We start from the raw sequence: 20,709 nt of genomic DNA, 5'->3' as shown, positions 1-20,709 counted from the left end.
AGGATCTTGGCATTGGTAGAGATACCTTACAGTGGACTGAAAAGTTTGAGCATGTGGATATTAAGAAAGAGGATGTGCTGGAGACTTTGAAAAGCATCAAGTTGGATAAGTCACTGGGACCGGACGAGATGTACCCCAGGCTACTGTAGGAGGCTAGGGATGAGATTGCAGAGCCTCTGGTGATGTTCTTTGCATCATCAATGGGGACGGGAGAGGTTCCGGAGGTTTGGAGTGCTGTGGATGTTGTTGCCTTATTCAAGAAAGGGAGTAGAGGTAGCCCAGGAAATTATAGACCAGTGAGTCTTACTTCAGAGGTTGGTGAGTTGATGGAGAAGATCCTGAGAGGCAGGATTTATGAGCATTTGGAGAGGTATAATATGATTAGGAATAGTCAGCATGGCTTTGTCAAGGGCAGGTTGTGCCTTATGAGACATTGAATTTTTTGAGGATGTGACTAAACACATTGATGAAGGAAGAGCAGTAGATGTAGTGTATATGGATTTCAGCAAGGCATTTGATAAAGTACCCCATGCAAGACTTATTGAGAAAGTAAAGAGGCATGGGATCCAAGGGGACATTGCTTTTTGGATCCAGAACTGCCTTGCCCACAGAAAGCAAAAAGTGGTTGTAGACAGGTCATATTCTGCATGGAGGTCTGTAACCAGTGGTGTGCCTCAGGGATCTGTTCTGGGACCCTTACTCTTCGTGATTTTTATAAATAACCTGGATGAGGAAGTGGAGGGATGGGTTAGTAAATTTGCTGATGACACAAAGGTTGGGGGTGTTGTGGATAGTGTGGAGGGTTGTGAGAGGTTACAATGGGACATTGATAGGATGCAAAACTGGGCTGAGAAGTGGCAGATGGAGTTCAACCCAGATAAGTGTGAGGTAGTTCATTTTGGTAGGTCAAAAATGATGGCAGAATATAGTATTAATGATAAGACTCTTGGCAGTGTGGAGGATCAGAGGGATCTTGGGGTCCGAGTCCATAGGACACTCAAAGCTGCTGTGCAGGTTGACTCTGTGGTTAAGAAGGAATACCGTGTATTGGCCTTCATCAATTGTGGAATTGAGTTTAGGAGTCAAGAGGTAATGTTGCAGCTATATAGGACCCTGGTCAGACCCCACTTGGAGTACTGTGCTCAGTTCTGGTCACCTCACTACAGGAAGGATGTGGAAACCATAGAAAGGGTGCAGGGGAGATTTACAAGGATGTTGCCTGGATTGGGGAGCATGCCTTATGAAAATAGGTTGAGTAAACTTGACCTTTTCCCCTTGGAGCAACGGAAGATGAAAGGTGACCTGATAGAGGTGTATAAGATGATGAGAGGCATTGATCGTGTGGATGTTCAGAGGCTTTTTCCCAGGGCTAAAATGACTAGCACCAGAGGGCACTGTTTTAAGTGCTTGGAAGTAGGTATCGAGAAGATGTCAGTGGTAAACTTTTTATGCAGAAAGTGGTGAGTGCGTGGAATGGGCTGCCAGCGAAGTGGTGGAGGCGGATACTATAGGGTCTTTTCAGAGACTCCTGGATAGGTACATGGAGCTTAGGAAAATAGAGGGCTATGGGTAACTCTAGGTAATTTTTAAGCTAAGGACATGTTTGACCTGTATTGTACTGTAGATTTTCTATGTTTCTATGCTTCTATAAATATATATTTTCCCCCAGAAGAGGCCCCAATGATCCAGGAATCTGAAGCCCTGCCCCCTATTCCAGTCTCTCAGCCACACATTAATATGCCTGATCGTGCTGTTCCTGCACTTCTGTGGCACAGGCAGAAATCCTGATCTTATTAGGGAGCTTAACGTAAAGGAACCCTGAGGAGTCAGTGATCATAGTATGATTGAATTCATACTGCAATTTGAGAGAGAGAAGCATGTCACATGTATCAGTATCACAATGGAATAAAGGGAATTACAGAGGCGTGCGAAAAGAGCTCACCCAGGTGGGTTGGAGGAGGGTACTGAGGATATGACAACAGAACCGAGGTGGCAGTACGTTTTTGGAAATCATTCAAAAGATATATCCCACAGAGGAAGAAGTTCTCAAATGGCAGGGGTAGGCAACCGTGACTGACAAAGGAAGTTAAGGACTGCATAAAAGCCAAAGAAAGAGCATATGTTGTAGCAAAAGTGAGTGGGAAGGTGGATGATTGGGAAGCTTTTAAAATCCAACAAAAGGCAACTAAAAAAGCTATAAGAAGGGAAAAGGTGAAATATGAGGACAAACTAGCCAATAATATAAAGCAGGATACTGAAAGTTTTTTCAGTTATATAAAGAGTAAAAGGGAGGTGAGAGTTGATATTGGACCACTGGAAAATGATGCTGGTGAGGTAGTAATGAGGGACAAAGAAATGGCAAATGAACTTAATGTGTACTTTGCATCTGCCTTCACTGTGGAAGACACTAGCAGTGTGCCAGAGGTCTGAGGGTGTCAGGGAGCAGGAGTGAGTGCCATTGCTATTACAAAGGAAAAAGTGCGAGGCAAACTTAAAGGTCTTAAAGTGGATAAGTCTCCTGGACCAGATGGACTACATCCCAAAGACCTGACAGAGGTTGCTAAAGAGATAATGGATGCATTGGTCATGATCTTTCAAGAATCACTTGATTCTGGCATGGTTGCAGAGGAGTGGATGATTACAAATGGTATTCCACTCTTTAAGAGGGGTAGAAGTCAAAAGAAAGGAAATTATAGGCCAGTTAGCTAAACCTCAGTGGCTGGGAAAGTTTTGGAGTCTATTATTGAGGATGAGGTTTTGAGGTACCTGTTATCTGTTAGATATCCACAAGGAAGTAACAAGCAAGGTGGACAAAGGAAAGGCAGTGGATGTCATTTACATGGATTTTCAGCAGGGCTTAGATAAAGTGCCATACAGGAGGCTGCTTAACAGGATAAAATCCTACAGTGTTGCAAGAAAGGTACTGGCATGGATAGAGCAATGGCTGACAGGCAGGAGGCAGCGAGTGGGAATAAAGGGGCCTTTTCTGGTAGCTGCCGGTGACTAGTGGTGTTCCTCAGGGGTCAGTATTGGGGCCAATATTTTTCAGATTGTTGGTCAATAATTATTTAATGGAATTAACAGCTTTGTGGCCAAGTTTGCAAGTGATAGGAAGACAGATGGAGGGGGAGGCGGTGCTGAGGAAGCAATGCGATTGGGAGAAAGGGCAAGAGGTGTCAGATGGAATACAGAGTGGGAAATGTATGATAGTGCATTTTGGTAAAAGGAGCAATAGTGTGAACTATTATCTAAACAGGGAGAAAATTCACACATCAAAGCTGCAGAGAGACTTAGGAATCCTCGTGCAAGACTCCCAGAAGGTTAAGTTACAGGTTGGTTCTGTGGTAAAGAAGCCAAATGCGATGTTGGCATTTATTTCAAGTGGAATAGAATACAAAAGCAAGGAGATCATGCTGAGACTTTAGAAGACACAAGACAGGCTGTACTTGGAGTATTGCCAACAGTTTTGGGCCCCATATCTGTTGTCATTGGAGAGAGTCCGGAGAGGTTTGCAAGGATGATTCTGGGAACTAAGGGGTTAACCTATGAGGAGCAGCTTTGGGCCTGAACTCATTGGAATTTAGACGAATGCACGGGTGACTCTTTAGAACAGAGTAATTTTTTTTTTGCCAGAGAGTTGTGAATCTGTGGAATACTCTGCCACAGACTGCGGTGGAGGCCAAGTCCATGCGTATATTTAAGGCGGAAGTTGATCGTTTTCTGATTGGTCAGGGCATCAAAGGATATGGTGGGAAGTCAGGTGTATGGTGCTAAGTGTGATCCAGGATCAACCATGATGGAGTGGTGGAGTAGACGTGATGGGCTGAATGGCCTATGTCTTATGGCCTTATAATCTAAAGCTGTAATCACCAAACGTTCCTTGTGGTGTAACTACTGTAGATTTGCCGTGTTGTAATTACTTAGTATTCCCTGTGCTTTAATCACTGAAGAATCCCCGTGTTGTAATCAGTCTATTCTCTGTGCTGTAATCACTGTACATTCCCCGATTGTCGAGGGTTCAGAGAAGGTTCACGAGAATGATTCCAGGAATGAAAGGGTTACCGTATGAGGAACGTCTGGCAGCTCTTGGGGTGTATTCCCTGGAGTTCAGGAGAATGAGAGGGGATCTCATAGAAACATTTCAAATGTTAAAAGGCCTGAACAGCTTAGATATGGCAAAGTGATTTCCCATGGTAGGGGAGTCTATCTAGGACAAGTGGGCACAACTTCAGGATTGGAGGACAGAGGGTGGCAGATTTGTGAATTTGTTGCCACGAGCAGCTGTGGAGGCCAAGTTATTGGGTGTATTTTAGGCAGAGATAGATAGGTTCTTGATTAGCCAGGGCATCAAAGGGTATGGGGTGAAGGCAGGGGAGTGGGGATGAGTGGAAGAATTGGATCAGCCCATGATTGAATATCAGAGCAGACTCGATGGGCCGAATGGCCTACTTCTGCTCCTATATCTTATGGACTATAATCACAGAACATTCCCCGATCTGCAATCACCGAATATTCCCCGATGTATAACCACAGAACATTCCCTGACCTGGAATCACTGAACCCTCCCCACGTTTTAATCTCTGATGTTGTCCCAGACACTTCCTTTAATGCTCATGTTGCGGGTTTGACAGAAGTACGGGTGTGCTAACTTTCTTTGCTCACCTGCTGAAGTTCCTTTGACAGTTGCTCCTTTAGTCCTGATCTCCGAGGCTGCTGCTGGCGAACGGCTGTCAGTGGTGTTACCGGGGGCGGCGAGCAGCATCGCATTCCTGAGCACCAGCTCTTCAGCCCCGTGACTCCCTTCACTCTCTGTCTCTGCACGACTCAAACCCAGGCACCAGAGCAGCCACACCAGTTGCAGGCTGCTGGCAAACATACTGCGTGCCTACAGCTTGTCCCACTCTGCCTGAGCCCTCTCACTCACTGACACATATCCCCCTGCCCGGCTCCTGTCACTCCCTCTGGCCTGGGCGTTCTGACAGCTTGCCACCGGCTCAGCTCTCAGCCTGTGCTTGATCCTGTCTGTATCAGCCTTTCATTGATATTGCAACTCTGTTACATTTCACGTTGCTGCCCACAGTATAGGACTTTCAGGACACAATATTGTACTGACCTTAAGATCAATCCAACCCTTCCCACCTACGTAACCCTTCATTGTTCTGTCATCTATTTGCTTATCCAAGTGTCCCAATGTCTCTAATGTTTCATCCTCTGACAGTGTGTTCCAGAACTGTCTGTGCAATTAAGAACTTCTTTCTAACATCCCCCTGTAGTTTCCTCTAATTACCATAACATTTTGCTCTCTCACATTAGCCATTTCCACTCTGGGGATAAAGTCTCTGGCTGCCCACTCGAGCTATGCCTCATCTTCGCCTACACTCCTGGTAGTAGAGTGATCACTTGATGTTTGGGTTGTGTTGGGTCCTTGGGAGGCTGAAGGAGCCTATCTGGGATCTTAATGTGGATTTCCTTAATGGGGAATGTCTGTGCGTGACTGTTAAACATGGGGAGACTGACGCACGAGTGCCTGACAGATCGAGGGTGGGGTCCAGTGATATGGAGTGAAATGCAACTGGGGGCCCCTCACTGGTGCAACCTTCACTGCCACTGTGAGGTGAGTTTGACCTCTGCCAGCTCCACCAACAGGCTCTTAGTAGGATCCTTCTCTGTCTGGAACCTCTCTTTTGACCTTACTGCCATGGGTGACCCCACCAGGAGCTAACCTCCACACCGCATCACCCAGGGGATCTCAGGAACTGGCAAGTTTCTCCACCATGAGAAGGTTATGATCCGTGGAGTCACGTATGAAGTCATCTCTAACCCTTCTTCGCTCCAAAGAGGAAAGGCCTCGCTCAAACAACTGATCTTTCCAATCCAGTCAACATCATGGTAAATCTCCTCTGCACCCCCTCTGGAGCTTTCATATCCTTCCTATAATGGGGCCACCACAACTGAACACAGTACTCCACATGTGATCTAACCAGGTCTTTGTCGAGCTACAACACTACCTCACAGCTCTTCAAACTCAGCCCCCCGACTAATAAAGGTTAACATGCACCATGTCCTTCATAACCAGCCCATCAACATGTTGGTGGAGCTAAAGACGGTGATTTCTCCCAGTTCATCAGTGAAACAGTTACATTCTTCCCTTTCTAATGTGTCTATTTTCCTTTTCAGGGTGTCTGGGGTCCTATCGGGATCTTTGATCAACAGTGGCAGTCAAGAACTGCATGGTAGCATGTTCCCATTCTTAGAACTCACCGGTTGACCACATTTCAGTATGTTTAGGTGCCGCATCAAGTCGGGCAACTTTGGGGCCATGCACGGCCCTGTGGACACGAATTCTCACTGGCGTAGCAAACTGAAGCACAGCGAGAGCAGAAACATTGAGGACAGTGAGAGTGACGTCAAATGGCTCGGCTCCCTCTCTCTCTCCCTACTTCCCCCCCTCCCTTTCCCTCCCTCTCCCTCCTTCCCCCCCTCCCTCTGTGTCTCTGTCTCTCTCTCTCTCTCGAGTTGGGGAACTCAATTCTCACTGGCATAGCGAACTGAAGCACAGCGAGAGCAGAAACATTGAGGACAGTGAGAGTGGCTGTCAGATGGCTCATCTACCCTCCCTCTCCCTCCTTCCCCCTCTCCCTCTCCTTCTCCCTCCTTCCCCTTCCCCCTCTCTCTCCTTCCCCCCTCCCTCTGTGTCTCTGTCTCTCTCTCTTTCGAGTTGGGGAACTCAAGATAAAAAGCTATGCTTCAGGCTGATGGTACATTGAGATAGACCCCCTTGCTGTGGAAGGAGCATGATAGTGGCAGAGAGCCTGTGGGATATTGAAATATTATTTTTGATGGACTGTAGACCATGGGGGCTTTGGGGGCTTGTAGTTGCTTGCATGGTGGGTTTTGGGGGTGCTTATCCTTTGTGCTAGAATAGGTGGCGGATGGGGAGGGGTAGTGTTGATACTTCTGCTGCTGCTTGTGTGTTGGGTGGGCAGGGGGCGTTGGGTTCTCATGCTTTTCTGTCATTCAGTCTCTGAGGTTCTGTATCGAGGATATCTGCAGAGAGTAAGAATTTCAGGTTGTACAATCCAAGATCCCTCCGTTCCTCCACACCACCAAGAGTTCTGCCAGGAACTCATATTCTGCCTCAACTTCAACCTTCTAAAGTGTATTAATCAGTAACACACATAAAATGCTGGAAGAACTCTGCAGATCAGGCAGCATCCATGCAGTGCTAGAAAGGGCATCTTCCAGCATCTTGTGTGTGTTGCTCTGAATTTCCAGCATCTGCAGAATCTCTTGTGTTTATAAAGTGAATCACTTCACACTTTTCCAGATTGAACACCACCTGCGCTTCACAGCCCAGCCTGCATCCTGTCAATGTCCAAAAAACCTTCTAGACTATCCACAAGACCACCACTTACCGTACTTCTTACACAGAACAGAAGAGTACAGCACAGGAAATGGCCATTCAGCCCACAATGTTGTGCCAGACCAGCTAAACACCCAAACACTAATCTCTCCTACCTACACAATGACCATATCCCTCCATCTTCCTCACATCCATGTGCCTATCCAAACTTCTCTTAAAAGCCTCTAATGTATTTGCCTCTATTGCCACATCAGACAGCGCATTCCAGGCATTCACTACTCTCTGAGTACCCTTACCCTTCCCATCCCCCTTGAATCTACCCCCTCTCACCTTCTGTTATTTGACATACTCTCTGTCCACACTGTCTATGCCTTTCATGATCTTATAAAGCTCTGTCAGATCTCCTCTCAGCCTCTGTGCTCAGGAAAAAACAACCCATGTTAGTCCAGCCTGCCGTAACAGCTCACGCCCTCTAAACCAGGCAGCATTCTGGTGAACCCTTTCCAGAGCCTCAACATCCTTCCTGTAGTGGGCCTTTGACCCAGTAAGTGGGAGGGGGAAATGAAAGAGTGAGGCTGAATTTGGTCAGCCTGGCAGCTGGAGGTACATTCTGAACTTCAGCGGCACAATCCAACGTTGTGGTCCAACACTGCGGCGGTCAGAGTCTGATGGTGCGGCTGGCGGGGTCTAGCATCATGAGGGGCAGAGTCCGGTGTCGTTGCTGGCTGCTCTCGGCGCTGCACCTCCCGTCGCCAGACCTGCGGCTGAAGCTGCTCACGCTCACCGCTGGGGCAGGAAAATTGATGCCAGTAAGGGATAAGTAAACTGGGACAAGCTTCTATTAATGGTTGGTGCAATATGTTGTGAAGCAGGCAAGTGGCACTTTGACATTTATTGGGTTGGAGTTTGAGGCAGGAGCTCAGGGTCCAGTGTTGCTTGGTGTGGTGGGTTTTGGATTACTGTATCTATTTACTTTTGTGATTTACACAGTAATTTTAATGCCTTTGCACAGAAAACCACTGCAGAACAACAAATCTACATGTTCAGATGTAGAATTGGTATCTTTTTCTTGTAGTTTAATTTTCTTACGTTTGCTTGTATTTTTATATAATCTCAATGTTCCAGGGTGTTGTTTTAGACGTGACAGAGCAGGAGGGATTAAAGTAGGAAGTGTTAAAGGAGGAGGAGGCGTTACTGATTCAGGGAAAATGTCACCACATTGCTCAATTAGGACAGACTGGAGAACTCATCTGGTGAGGTGTTATGAATGGAACTGAGAAATACGGAAGGTATGAGCACATTAACTGACCACAGCGGTCTGATGGAATTAGAGGAACAAATTCATAGAGAGATCACAGACTGTTGCAACAAACATAGGGTTGCTATAGTAGGTGATTTTAACTATCCACATATTGACTGGGACTCCCATTCTGTCAAAGGACTAGATGGGACAGAGTTTGTCAAACGTATTCAGAAAAGTTTCTTTTCTCAGTACATGGAAGTCCCAACAAGGAAGCATGCTATACATGATCTGCTATTGGGCGATGAGACAGGGCAGGTGATAGAAGTTTGTGGAGGGAAACACTTTGCATCCAGTGACCACAATGCTATTCGCTTAAAAGTAAAGATGGAAAAAGATAGGTCTGGTCCCTGTGTTGAGATTCTAAATTGGAGAAAGACCAATTTTGATGGTATCGGAAAGGATCTGGTACGTGTGGATCGGGACAGGCTTTTTTTTTGGCAAATGGTGTACATGGGAAGTGAGAAGCCTTAGAAAGTGAAATTTCCAGGGTGCAAAGCTTCAGTGTGTCATTCAGAATAAAAGGTAAGGGACAAAGTAGCTCTCCTGGAAGATCAGAAAGGTTAATCTATGCATGGAACCAAAAGAGATGAGGGTGATTTTGAATGCATTTTATACATCTGTATTTACCCAGGAGATGGACACAGACTGTATAGAAGTGAGGCAAAGCAGCACCAACTTCACAGAACCTGTACAGATTACAGAGGAGGAGGTGTTTGCTGTCTTGTGAGAAATTAGGGTGGATAAATCTCCAGGGCCTGACAAGGTGTTTCCTTGAATGCTGTGGAAGCAAGTGCAGAAATTGAAGGGTCCAAGCAGAGATATTGAAATCATCCCAGCAATGGGTGAGATACCGGAGGTTTGGAGGATAGCCAATGTTGTTTTGCTGTTTAAGGAAGGCTCTAAACAGAAACCAGGAAATTATAGTCCTGTGAGTCTGACATCAGGTGGGAGAAAATTATAGGAAGGGATTCTTAGCGACTTGGATATACAAATACTTGGATGGACATGGACTGATTAAGGATAGTCAGCATGGCTTTGTGTGTAGATCATGTCTAACCAATCTTATAGAGTTTTTCGAGGAAGTTCCAGGAAAGTTGATGAAGGCAAGGCAGTGGATGTTGTCTATGTAGACAACAGAAAATGTGCATATGCTGGAAATCCGAGCAACACGCTCAAAATGCTGGAGGAACTCAGCAGGCCAGGCAGCATCTAGGAGAAGCGTACAGTGGACGTTTCAGGCTGAGACACTTCAGCAGGACTCAAACTCTGTATAGTCTACATAGACTTTAGCAAGACATTTGACAAGGTGCTATGTGGAAGGCTGGGAATGAAGAAGGTTCAGCTACTCGGCATTCAAGATGAGATAGTAACCTGGAGAGGTGTAGGACAGGGTTGCCTCTCTGACTGGGGGCGTGCTGCAGGGACTGGTGCAGAGTCTGTTGTGGTTATCATCAATATTAACGGTCTGGATGATAATGTGGTTAACTAGATCAGAAAGTTTGCTGATGACACCAATACTGGGGGGATAGTGGACAGCGAGGAAGACTATCAGAGCTTGCAGAAGCATCTGAACCAGCTGGAAAAATGGGATGAAAATTAGCAGATGGAATTTAATGCAGATTAGTGTGAGGTGTTGCACTTTGGTAGGATCAGCTAGGGTAGGGCTTACACAGTGAATGGCAGGGCATTCACTGTCCATAATTGAACACAGGTCCATAATTCATTGAACAGGTAGATAAGGTCATAAAGAAATCTTTTGACACGATGACTATCATAAATCAACGTATAGCATATTGGAGATGGGATGTAATGTTAAAGTTGGATAAGACTTTGGTGAGGCCTAACTTGGAGTGTGTGTGTCATTTTGGTCACCTACATACATGAAAGATGTAAATAACATTGAAAAAAAATACAGAGAAAACTTGCAAGGCTGTTGCTGGATCTGGATTACCTGAGTTATAAGGAAAGATTGAATAGGTTAGGACTGTATTTTGATAGGAGATTTGACAGCTATACAACCTAATGAGGGGTAAAGATCAAGTAAATGCCACTAGGAGTTTTCCACTGAGGAGTGTGTAAGAGTACAGATCCATAATTCCTTGAGAGTGGCATCATAGGTAGATCAGGTCATTTTGGCAGCTTTTGGCACATCATAGAAACCATAGAAACTACAGCACAGAAACAGGCCTTTTGGCCTTTCTTGGCTGTGCCAAACGATTTCCTGCCTAGTCCCACTGACCTGCACACGGACCATATCCCTCCATACACCTCCCATCCATGTATCTGTCCAATTTATTCTTAAATGTTAAAAAAGAACCCGCATTTACCACCTCGTCTGGCAGCTCATTCCATACTCCCACCACTATCTGTGTGAAGAAGCACCCCCTAATGTTCCTTTTAAACTTCTTCCCCCTCACCCTTAACCCATGTCCTCTGGTTTTTTTCTCCCCTTGTCTCAGTGGAAAAAGCCTGCTTGCATTCACTCTATCTATACCCATCATAATTTTATATACCTCTATCAAATCTCCCCTCATTCTTCTACGCTCCAGAGAATAAAGTCCTAACCTATTCAACCTTTCTCTGTAACTGAGTTTCTCAAGTCCCGACAACATCCTTGTAAACCTTCTCTGCACTCTTATTTATATCCTTCCTGTAATCTGGTGACCAAAACTGAACACAATACTCCAGATTCGGCCTCACCAATGCCTTATACAACCTCATCATAACATTCCAGCTCTTATACTCAATACTTTGATTAATAAAGGCCAATGTACCAAAAGCTCTCTTTACGACCCTATCTACCTGTGACGCCACTTTTAGGGAATTTTGTATCTGTATTCCCAGATCCCTCTATTCCACTGCACTCCTCAGTGCCTTAGCATTAACCCTGTATGTTCTACGTTGGTTTGTCCTTCCAACGTGCAATACCTCACACTTGTCAGTATTAAACTCCATCTGCCATTTTTCAGCCCATTTTTCCAGCTGGTCCAAGTCCCTCTGCAGGCTCCGAAAACCTTCCTCACTGTCTACTACACCTCCAATCTTTGTATCATCAGCAAACTTGCTGATCCAATTTACCACATTATCATCCAGATCATTGATATAGATGACAAATAACAATGGACCCAGCACTGATCCCTGTGGCACACCACTAGTCACAGGCCTCCACTCAGAGAAGCAATTCTCTACCACCACTTTCTGGCTTCTTCCATTGAGCCAATGTCTAATCCAATTTACCACCTCTCCATGTATACCTAGCGACTGAATTTTCCTCACTAACCTCCTATGCGGGACCTTGTCAAAAGCCTTACTGAAGTCCATGTAGACAATATCCACTGCCTTCCCTTCATCCACTTTCCTGGTAACCTCCTTGAAAAACTCCAATAGATTGGTCAAACATGACCTACCACGCACAAAGCCATGTTGACTCTCCCTAATAAGTCCCTGTCTATCCAAATGCTTGTAGATTCTGTCTGTTAGTACTCTCTCCAATAACTTACTTACTACTGACGTTAAACTCACCGGCCTATAATTTCCCAGATTACTTTTCGATCCTTTTTTAAACAACGGAACAACATGAGCCACTCTCCAATCCTCCGGCACCTCACCTGTAGACAGCGACATTTTAAATATTTCTGCCAGGGCCCCGCAATTTCAACCCTTCAAGGTCCGAGGGAACACCCTGTCAGGTCCCGGGGATTTATCCACTTTAATTTTCCTCAAGACAGCAAGCACCTCCTCCTTTTCAATCTGTACATCGGCCTTCATAAATCAATGTATCGAGTACAGGAGTTGGGATGTTATGCTGAAGTTGTCTGAGACATTGCTGAGGCCTAACTTGTAGTATTGTGTACAGTTCAGGTCACCCTCCTACAGGAAAGATGTAAATAACATTGAAAGAGTGTAGAGAAAGTTTACAAGGATGGTGCCGGGTCAGGAGGATCTGAGTTATAGAGAAAGGTTGAAAAGGTTAGCACTTTATTCTTTGGAGACAGGAGATTTGATAGAGGTATATACCAAACTATGAGGGGTAGAGATAGGGTAAATGCAAGCAAGCTTTTTCCACTACAACTGAAGGTTATTGGTTAAGGGTGAAAGGTGAGAAGTTTAAGGGGAACATGAGGGGAAACTTCTTCAGACAGAGGGTTGTGAAAGTGTGGAACGACCTGCCAGCACAAATGTACCGTGCAAGCTCGATTTCAACGTTTAAGAGAAGTTTGAATAGGTACATGGATAGTAGGGGTATGGAGGGCTATGGTCAATGGAATAGATGGGCCGAAGGGCCAATTTCTCTGCTCTGCGACTCCATGGCGTATATACACGTATCTGCTCAGTGAATTTTCCCAAGTGTAGTACAGTTGCTTCTGTATTTTTCTAGCAGTTTTGCAGTTTTCCTGCAGTAGGTGACATGCCTCTCCAATCTGGTTATTGCACATTGGCACGCTGACTTTCATAAATCAAAGTACTGAGTACAGGAGATGGGATGTTGAAGTTGGATAAGACTTTGGGAGGTGATATGCCACTCCAGTCTGGTTATTGCATGGGTTAATTGTTATTAGTGGAATGTTGTTATCTTTTCTGTGGGCGATAGTTTATGTCTGCAAGGATCACAACTCCTGTTCACTGCTCATCTTTCTTTGTTCGTTCTTTGTTCTTGACCGTGAGCAACAAGTTCTATCCCTAAACAGAAGAGATTCTGCAGATGCTGCAGATCTTGAACAACAACGAGGAACTCAGCCACTCAGGCAGCATCTATGGAAGGGAATAAACTGCAGACATTTTGGGGTGAGAATCTTCATCCGGAAGTTTAATCCCCCATTCTTAACTTCCAAACATCCCACCTCTCATCCTGTCCGACAGTGCAGCTGCCTTTCCCCCGTCTCCTCGTGACCAGTTTGTGCTGACTGACCTCGGTCACTGTGAAACTATGAAGAACATGCAGTTATTTCCCCAGGCCATGTCAATACAACAATCCTCCTCCATCTCCTCCCTCACAGTCTGACCTCGGTTCACTGTGAAACTATGAAGAACATGCTGTTATTTCCCCAGGGCATGTCAGTACAGAAACCCTTCTCCATCTCCTCCCTCACAGCCTGACCTCGGTTCACTGTGAAACTGTGATGGACGTGCAGTTATTCGAGTTGGTACAGTTTCTTATTCCAAGGACCGGGATGCTGGGTGTTCCAATGCAGTTACCTCTCAGGACACTCACTTGACATGCCAAGTACTGACCACAGCTCTGATAGTTGGAGGTTAGGCAGCGACCTCACAGCGCTGACACCCTGCACTGGCAGCATCCCTGATAGGTAAGATCCCAGGGCTGGACGGAAGATACCCGAGGTTAATACAGGGAGCAAGGGAAGACATTGCTGTGCCTTTGACGATGATCTTTATGTCCTCACTGGCCTCAGGAATAGTACTAGATGACTGGAGGTTGGCAACTGTTATTCCTTTATTGAAGAAAGGCAGTAAGGATAACCCTGGGAATGATAGACCAGAGAGTCTTACTTCATAGTCATAGTCATACTTTATTGATCCCGGGGGAAATTGGTTTTCGTTACAGTTGCACCATAAATAATTAAATAGTAATAAAACTATAAATAGTTAAATAGTAGTATGTAAGTTATGCCAGGAAATAAGTCCAGGACCAGCCTGTTGGCTCAGGGTGTCTGACCATCCAAGGCAGGAGTTGTAAATTTTGATGGCCACAGGCAGGAATGACTTCTTATGACACTCTGTGCTGCATCTTGGTGGAATGAGTCTCTGGCTGAATGTACTCCTGTGCCCACCCAGTACTTTATGTAGTGGATGGGAGACATTGACCAAGATGGCATGCAACTTAGACAGCATCCTCTTTTCAGACACCACCGTGAGACAGTCCAGTTCCAACCCCACAACATCACTGGCCTTACGAATGAGTTTGTTGATTCTGTTGGTGTCTGCTACCCTCAGCCTGCTGCCCCAGCGCACAACAGCAAACATGATCGCACTGGCCACCACAGTGCTACCACAGTTCAATGGTGGGCAATTATTGGAGAGGATTCTGAGAGGTAGGATAGTGAGTATTTGGAAAAGCAAGCCTCATTATGTTCAAAGTTTAAAGTAAATTTTTTATCAAAGTAAATAGATATTACTATATACAAACCTGGATTCATTTTCTTGTGGACATCCATAATAGGATAATCACCATTATGGAGTCGAGGAAAGATGGCACCGATGGGAGTGCTCATCCAATCTGCAAAAAACAACAAACTGTGCAAACGCAGAAAGAAAAAAATAATAATAATAAACAAATAAGCAATAAGTATCGAGAACATGAAATGAAGTGTCCTTGAAAGTGAGCCCATAGGTTGTGGAAACATTTCAATGATGGGGCACTACACCTAAGTGATGGGCAAGTGAAGTTGAGTAAAGCTATCCCCTTTGGTTCAAGAGCCCAATGGTTGAGGGGGAATAACTGTACCTGAATCTTGTCTGGTGAGTCCTGAGGCTCCTTCACTTCCTTCCTGATGGCGGCAGCGAGAAGAGATCATGACCTGGATGGTGGGGTGCTTGATGGTGGATGCTGCTTTCCCGTTATAACATTTCATGTAAATGTACCCAACTGTAGCTTCATCTGTGATGGACCGGGCCACTTTTTGTAGAATTTCCCGTTCAAGGACATTGGTGCTTCCATACCAGGTTGTGATGCAGCCAGTCAATATATTCTCCACTATGTGTAAGACCAAGAGAGACAGGAGCAGAATTAGGCCATTTGGCCCATCAAGACTGCTCCATCATTTCATCATGGCTGATCCATTTCCCTCTCAGCCCAATCTCCTGCCTTCTCCCCACATATGCCTTCATGCCCAATCATGTATCTATCATGAATCCAATCATGAATCTATCAACCTCTGTCTTAATTAAATCCAATGATGGCCTCCACAGCTGCCTGTGGTAACGAATTCCACAGATTCACCACACTCTGGCTAAAGAAGTCCTCCTCATCTCCATTCTAAAAGGACGCCCCTCTAATCTGAGGCTGTGCCCTCTGGTCCTAGACACCCCCACTATAGGAAACATCTCCTCCACCTCCACTCTATCAGGGTCTTTCAACTTTTGATAGGTTTCAATGAAATCCCCCCTCATTTTTCTGAATTCTAGTGAATACATGCCTATGGCCATCAAACACTCCTCATACGACAAGCCTTTCAATCCCATAATCATTTTTGTGAACCTCCTTTGAACCATCTCCAGTCTGAGCACATAAGGGGCCAAAAACACTCACAATACTCCAAGTGAGGCCTCACCAGTGCTTTATAAAGCCTCAACATTATATCCTTCCTTTTATGTTCTAGTCTTCTGGAAATGAATGCAAACATCGCATTTACTTTTCTCACTACAACTCAAATCCGCAAACTAACCTTTAGGAAATCCTGCACGAGGATTTGCAACCCTTTGCACCACAGATTTTTGAATTTCCCATCCATTTCGAAATTAGTCTTTTATTTCTTCTACCAAAGTGCATGACCATACACTTCCCAGCACTGTATTCCATCTGCCACTTCTTTAGCCATTCTCCTAATCTGTCTAAATCCCTCTGTAGCCTCTCTACTTCCTCTAAACTACCTGCCCCACCACATAACCACAAAGCCATCAATTCCATCATCCAAATCATTGACATATAACGTTTAAAGAATTGGTCTCAACACAAAACCCTATGGAACACTTCTAATCACTGGAAACCAACCAGAAAAGTCTCATTTTATTCCCACTCTTTACCGCCTACCAATCAGCCACTGCTTAATCCATGCTAGAATCTTTTTTTGTAATACCTCAGGCTCTTAAGTTGTTAGGCAGCCTCATGTGTGGCACCTTGTCAAAGGCCTTCTGAAAATTCAAGTACACAACTTCAACTGATTCTCCTTTGTCTAACCTGCTTGTTATTTCTTCAAAGAATTCCAACAGATTTGTCAGGCAAGATTTTCCTTGAGGAAACCATACTGACTGCAGCTATTTTATCATGTGCTTCCAAGTACTCTGTAATCACATCCTTAAAAACTGATTCCAACATCATCCCAGCCACTGAGGTCAAACTAACTGGCTTATAATTTCCTTTCTTCTGCTTTTGTCCTTTCTTGAATAGTGGAGTGACATTTGCAATTTTCCTGGCCTCCTGAACCATAGAAACTACAGCACAGAAACAGGCCTTTTGGCCCTTCTTGGCTGTGCCGAACCATATTCTGCCTAGTCCCACTGACCTGCACACGGACCATATCCCTCCATACACCTCCCATCTATGTATCTGTCCAATTTATTCTTAAATGTTAAAAAAGAACCCGCATTTACCACCTTGTCTGGCAGCTCGTTCCATACTCCCACCACTCTCTGTGTGAAGAAGCCCCCCCCAAATGTTCCCTTTAAACTTTTCCCCCCTCACCCTTAGCCCATGTCCTCTGTTTTTTTTCTCCCCTTGCCTCAGTGGAAAAAGCCTGCTTGCATTCACTCTATCTATACCCGTCATAATTTTATATACCTCTATCAAATCTCCCCTCATTCTTCTACGCCCCAGGGAATAAAGTCCCAACCTATTCAACCTCTCTCTGTAACTGAATTTCTCAAGTCCCGGCAACAACCTTGTAAACCTTCTCTGTACCTTTTCAACCTTATTTATATCCTTCCTGTAATTTGGTGACCAAAACTGAACACAATACTCCAGATTTGGCCTCACCAATGCCTTATACAACCTCATCATAACATTCCAGCTCTTATACTCAATACATTGATTAATAAAGGCCAATGTACCAAAAGCTCTCTTTACGACCCTATCTACCTGTGACGCCACTTTTAGGGAATTTTGTATCTGTATTCCCAGATCCCTCTGTCCACTGCACTCCTCAGTGCCTTACCATTAACCTTGTACGTTCTGCCTTGGTTTGTCCTTCCAACGTGCAATACCTCACACTTGTCTGCATTAAACTGCATCTGCCATTTTTCAGCCCATTTTTCCAGCTGGTCCAAGTCCCTCTGCAGGCTCTGAAAACCTTCCTCGCTGTCTACTACACCTCCAATCTTTGTATCATCAGCAAATTTGCTGATCCAATTTACCACATTATCATCCAGATCATTGATATAGATGACAAATAACAATGGACCCAGCACTGATCCCTGTGGCACACCACTAGTCACAGGCCTCCACTCGGAGAAGCAATTCTCTACCACCATTCTCTGGCTTCTTCCATCGAGCCAATGTCTAATCCAATTTACCACCTCTCCATGTATACCTAGCGACTGAATTTTCCTCACTAACCCCCCATGCGGGACCTTGTTAAAGGCCTTACTGAAGTCTATGTAGACAATATCCACTGCCTTCCCTTCATCCACTTTCCTGGTAACCTCCTCGAAAAACTCCAATAGATTGGTCAAACATGACCTACCACGCACAAAGCCATGTTGACTCTCCCTAATAAGTCCCTGTCTATCCAAATGCTTGTAGATTCTGTCTCTTAGTACTCCCTCCAATAACTTACCTACTACCGACGTTAAACTTACCGGCCTATAATTTCCCGAATTACTTTTCGATCCTTTTTTAAACAACGGAACAATATGAGCCACTCTCCAATCCTCCGGCACCTCACCTGTAGACAACGACATTTTAAATATTTCAGCCAGGGCCCCTGCAATTTCAGCACTAGTCTCCTTCAAGGTCCGAGGGAACACTCTGTCAGGTCCCAGGGATTTATCCACTTTAATTTTCCTCAAGACAGCAAGCACCTCCTCCTTTTCAATCTGTACAGTTTCCATGATCTCACTACTTGATTCTCTCAATTCCATAGACTTCATGCCAGCTTCCTTAGTAAATACAGACGCAAAAAACCTATTTAGGATCTCCCCCATTTCCTTTGGTTCCGCACATAGCCGACCATGCCAGAATCCTTGAAGGATCATTACTATCTCTCCACAGTCTCTTCAGCCAGCACTTTCAGAACCCTGAAGTGTTCACCATCTAGTCCAGGTGACTTATCTACCTTCAGACCTTTCAGTTTCCCAGGCGGCTTCTCCCCAGTACACTCACTCACTCACTCACTCACTCCTGCCCCTTTACCCTGGGGAAGAACTGGCATACTGCAGACAGCTGGAAAATACTTATTCAGTCCGTCCAGTCCATTGATAAACAACAACTGGGCCAGCACCAATCACTGCAGCACACCACTAGTCACAGGCCTTCAGTCAGAGAGACAACCATGTAGTACCACTCTCTGGCTTCTCCCAGAAAGCCAAAGTCTAATCCAATTTACCACCTCATCTTGAATGCCAAGCGACTGAAACTTCTTGACCAACCTCCCATTTGGGACTTTGTCAAAAAACCTTGCTTATGGTCTTATGGACCCACCTTCCTCTGTGGCTGACCCAATGAGAAACATTCTGACCTGCCTTCCTCTGCAGCTGGCCCAATGAGAAACAAGCTGACCCGCCTTCCTCTGCAGCTGACCCAATGAGAAACAAGCTGACCTGCCTTTCTCTGCAGCTGACCCAATGAGAAACAAGCTGACCTGCCTTCCTCTCTGGCTGACCCAATGAGAAACAAGCTGACCTGCCTTCCTCTCTGGCTGACCCAATGAGAAACAAGCTGACCTGCCTTTGTCTGTGGCTGACCCAATGAGAAACAAGCTGTGAATTAACCTTCTGGGAGTCTTGCACAAGGATTCCCAAGTCCCTTTGGAATCTTCCTCCCATTTAGGTAATAGTCCGCACTGTTGTTCTTTTTACCAAAATGCATTATTGTACATTTCCCAACGCTATATTCCATCTGCTACTTTTTTGCCTATTCTTCCAATTTGTCTAAGTCCTTCTGCAATCAATTTGCTTCCTCAGCACTACCTACCCCTCCACCTATCTTCATATCATCTGCAAACTCTGCCACAGAGCCATCAATTCCATTATCTAAATCACTGACAAACAATATGGAAAATAGCAGTCCCAATACTGACCCTTGAGGATCGCCACTAGTCACTGGCAGCCAACCAGAAAAGGCCCCTTTTATTCCCACTTGCATCCATCATCTACTTGTAAACCTGTTGGCTCATCCTCAGCTCTATCATACTGATTCCCATCCCCCTGCCGTAGTAGTTTAAACCACTCCCAACAGCCCTAGTAAATCAGCCCACAAGGATATTGTTCCCCCTCAGATTCAAGTGCAACCTGCCCCTTTTGTACAGGTCACAAATCTGAATCCCTGTCCCCCGCTCCAATTCTTCAGCCACACATTTATCCTCCACCTCGTTCTATTCCTATCCTCACTGTCACGTGGGTTCTGAAAAAGATGGCTGAAAAGATCGTGGAGGCATTAATTATGATCTTTATAGAATTACTACATTCTGGAAGACTAGAAAATTGCAAGTGTCACTCCACTCTTCAAGAAGGAAGAGAGGCAGAAGAAAGGAAACTATAGGCCAGTTAGTCTAACCTCAGTGGTTGGAAAGATGTTGAAGTCAATTGTTAAGGATGTGGTTTCAGGGAACTTGGAGGAACATGATAAAATAGGCCATAGTCAGCATAGTTTCCTTGAGGGAAAATTTTGCCTGACATATCTGTTGGAATGCTTTGAAGAAACAACAAACAGGATAGACAAAGGAGAATCAGATGATGTGATGTACTTGGATTTTAAGAAGCCCTTTGACAAGGTACCACACAAGAGGCTGCTGAACAAATTAAGAACACATGGTATTACAGGAAAGATAATAACATGGATCGTAAACACAAACACAAACACAATAACATGGATAAAGCATTGATGATTGGCAGAGGCCAAAGAGTGGAAGTAAATGGAGCCTTTTCTGGTTGGCAGCCAGTGACTAGTGGTGTTCTACAAGTGTCTGTGTTAGGAATGTTTTTGTCAATGATTTGGGTGATGAAATTGATGGCTTTGTTGCAAAGTTTGTGGACAATATGAAGATAGAAAGGACAGGTACTTTTGAGGAAGTAGAGAGGCTACAGAAGGACTTAGACAGATTAGAAGAACGGACAAAGAAGTGGCAGGTGGAATACAGTGTCTGGAAGTGTA

General features: G+C 45.0%; 1 protein-coding gene across 1 annotated transcript in view; it reads right to left on the bottom strand.

Annotated features, from left to right (window-relative positions):
- LOC140197108 (disintegrin and metalloproteinase domain-containing protein 12-like) overlaps positions 1-4,972 on the bottom strand; it is a 136,097-nt gene extending 131,125 nt beyond the window's left edge. Inside the window, exon 1 of the mRNA XM_072257023.1 lies at positions 4,663-4,972. Within this exon, the coding sequence (XP_072113124.1) occupies positions 4,663-4,876 (214 nt within the window). The 5' untranslated portion in view covers positions 4,877-4,972. The remainder of the gene's footprint in view (positions 1-4,662) is intronic.
- Between the last annotated feature and the right edge of the window lie 15,737 nt (positions 4,973-20,709).

This window comes from Mobula birostris, chromosome 4 (genome assembly GCF_030028105.1).
Source record: "Mobula birostris isolate sMobBir1 chromosome 4, sMobBir1.hap1, whole genome shotgun sequence".
NCBI classification, from domain to species: domain Eukaryota; kingdom Metazoa; phylum Chordata; class Chondrichthyes; order Myliobatiformes; family Myliobatidae; genus Mobula; species Mobula birostris.
The sequence above is the reverse complement of the archived record's forward strand: the minus strand, read 5'-3'. Positions and strand labels throughout refer to the sequence as shown.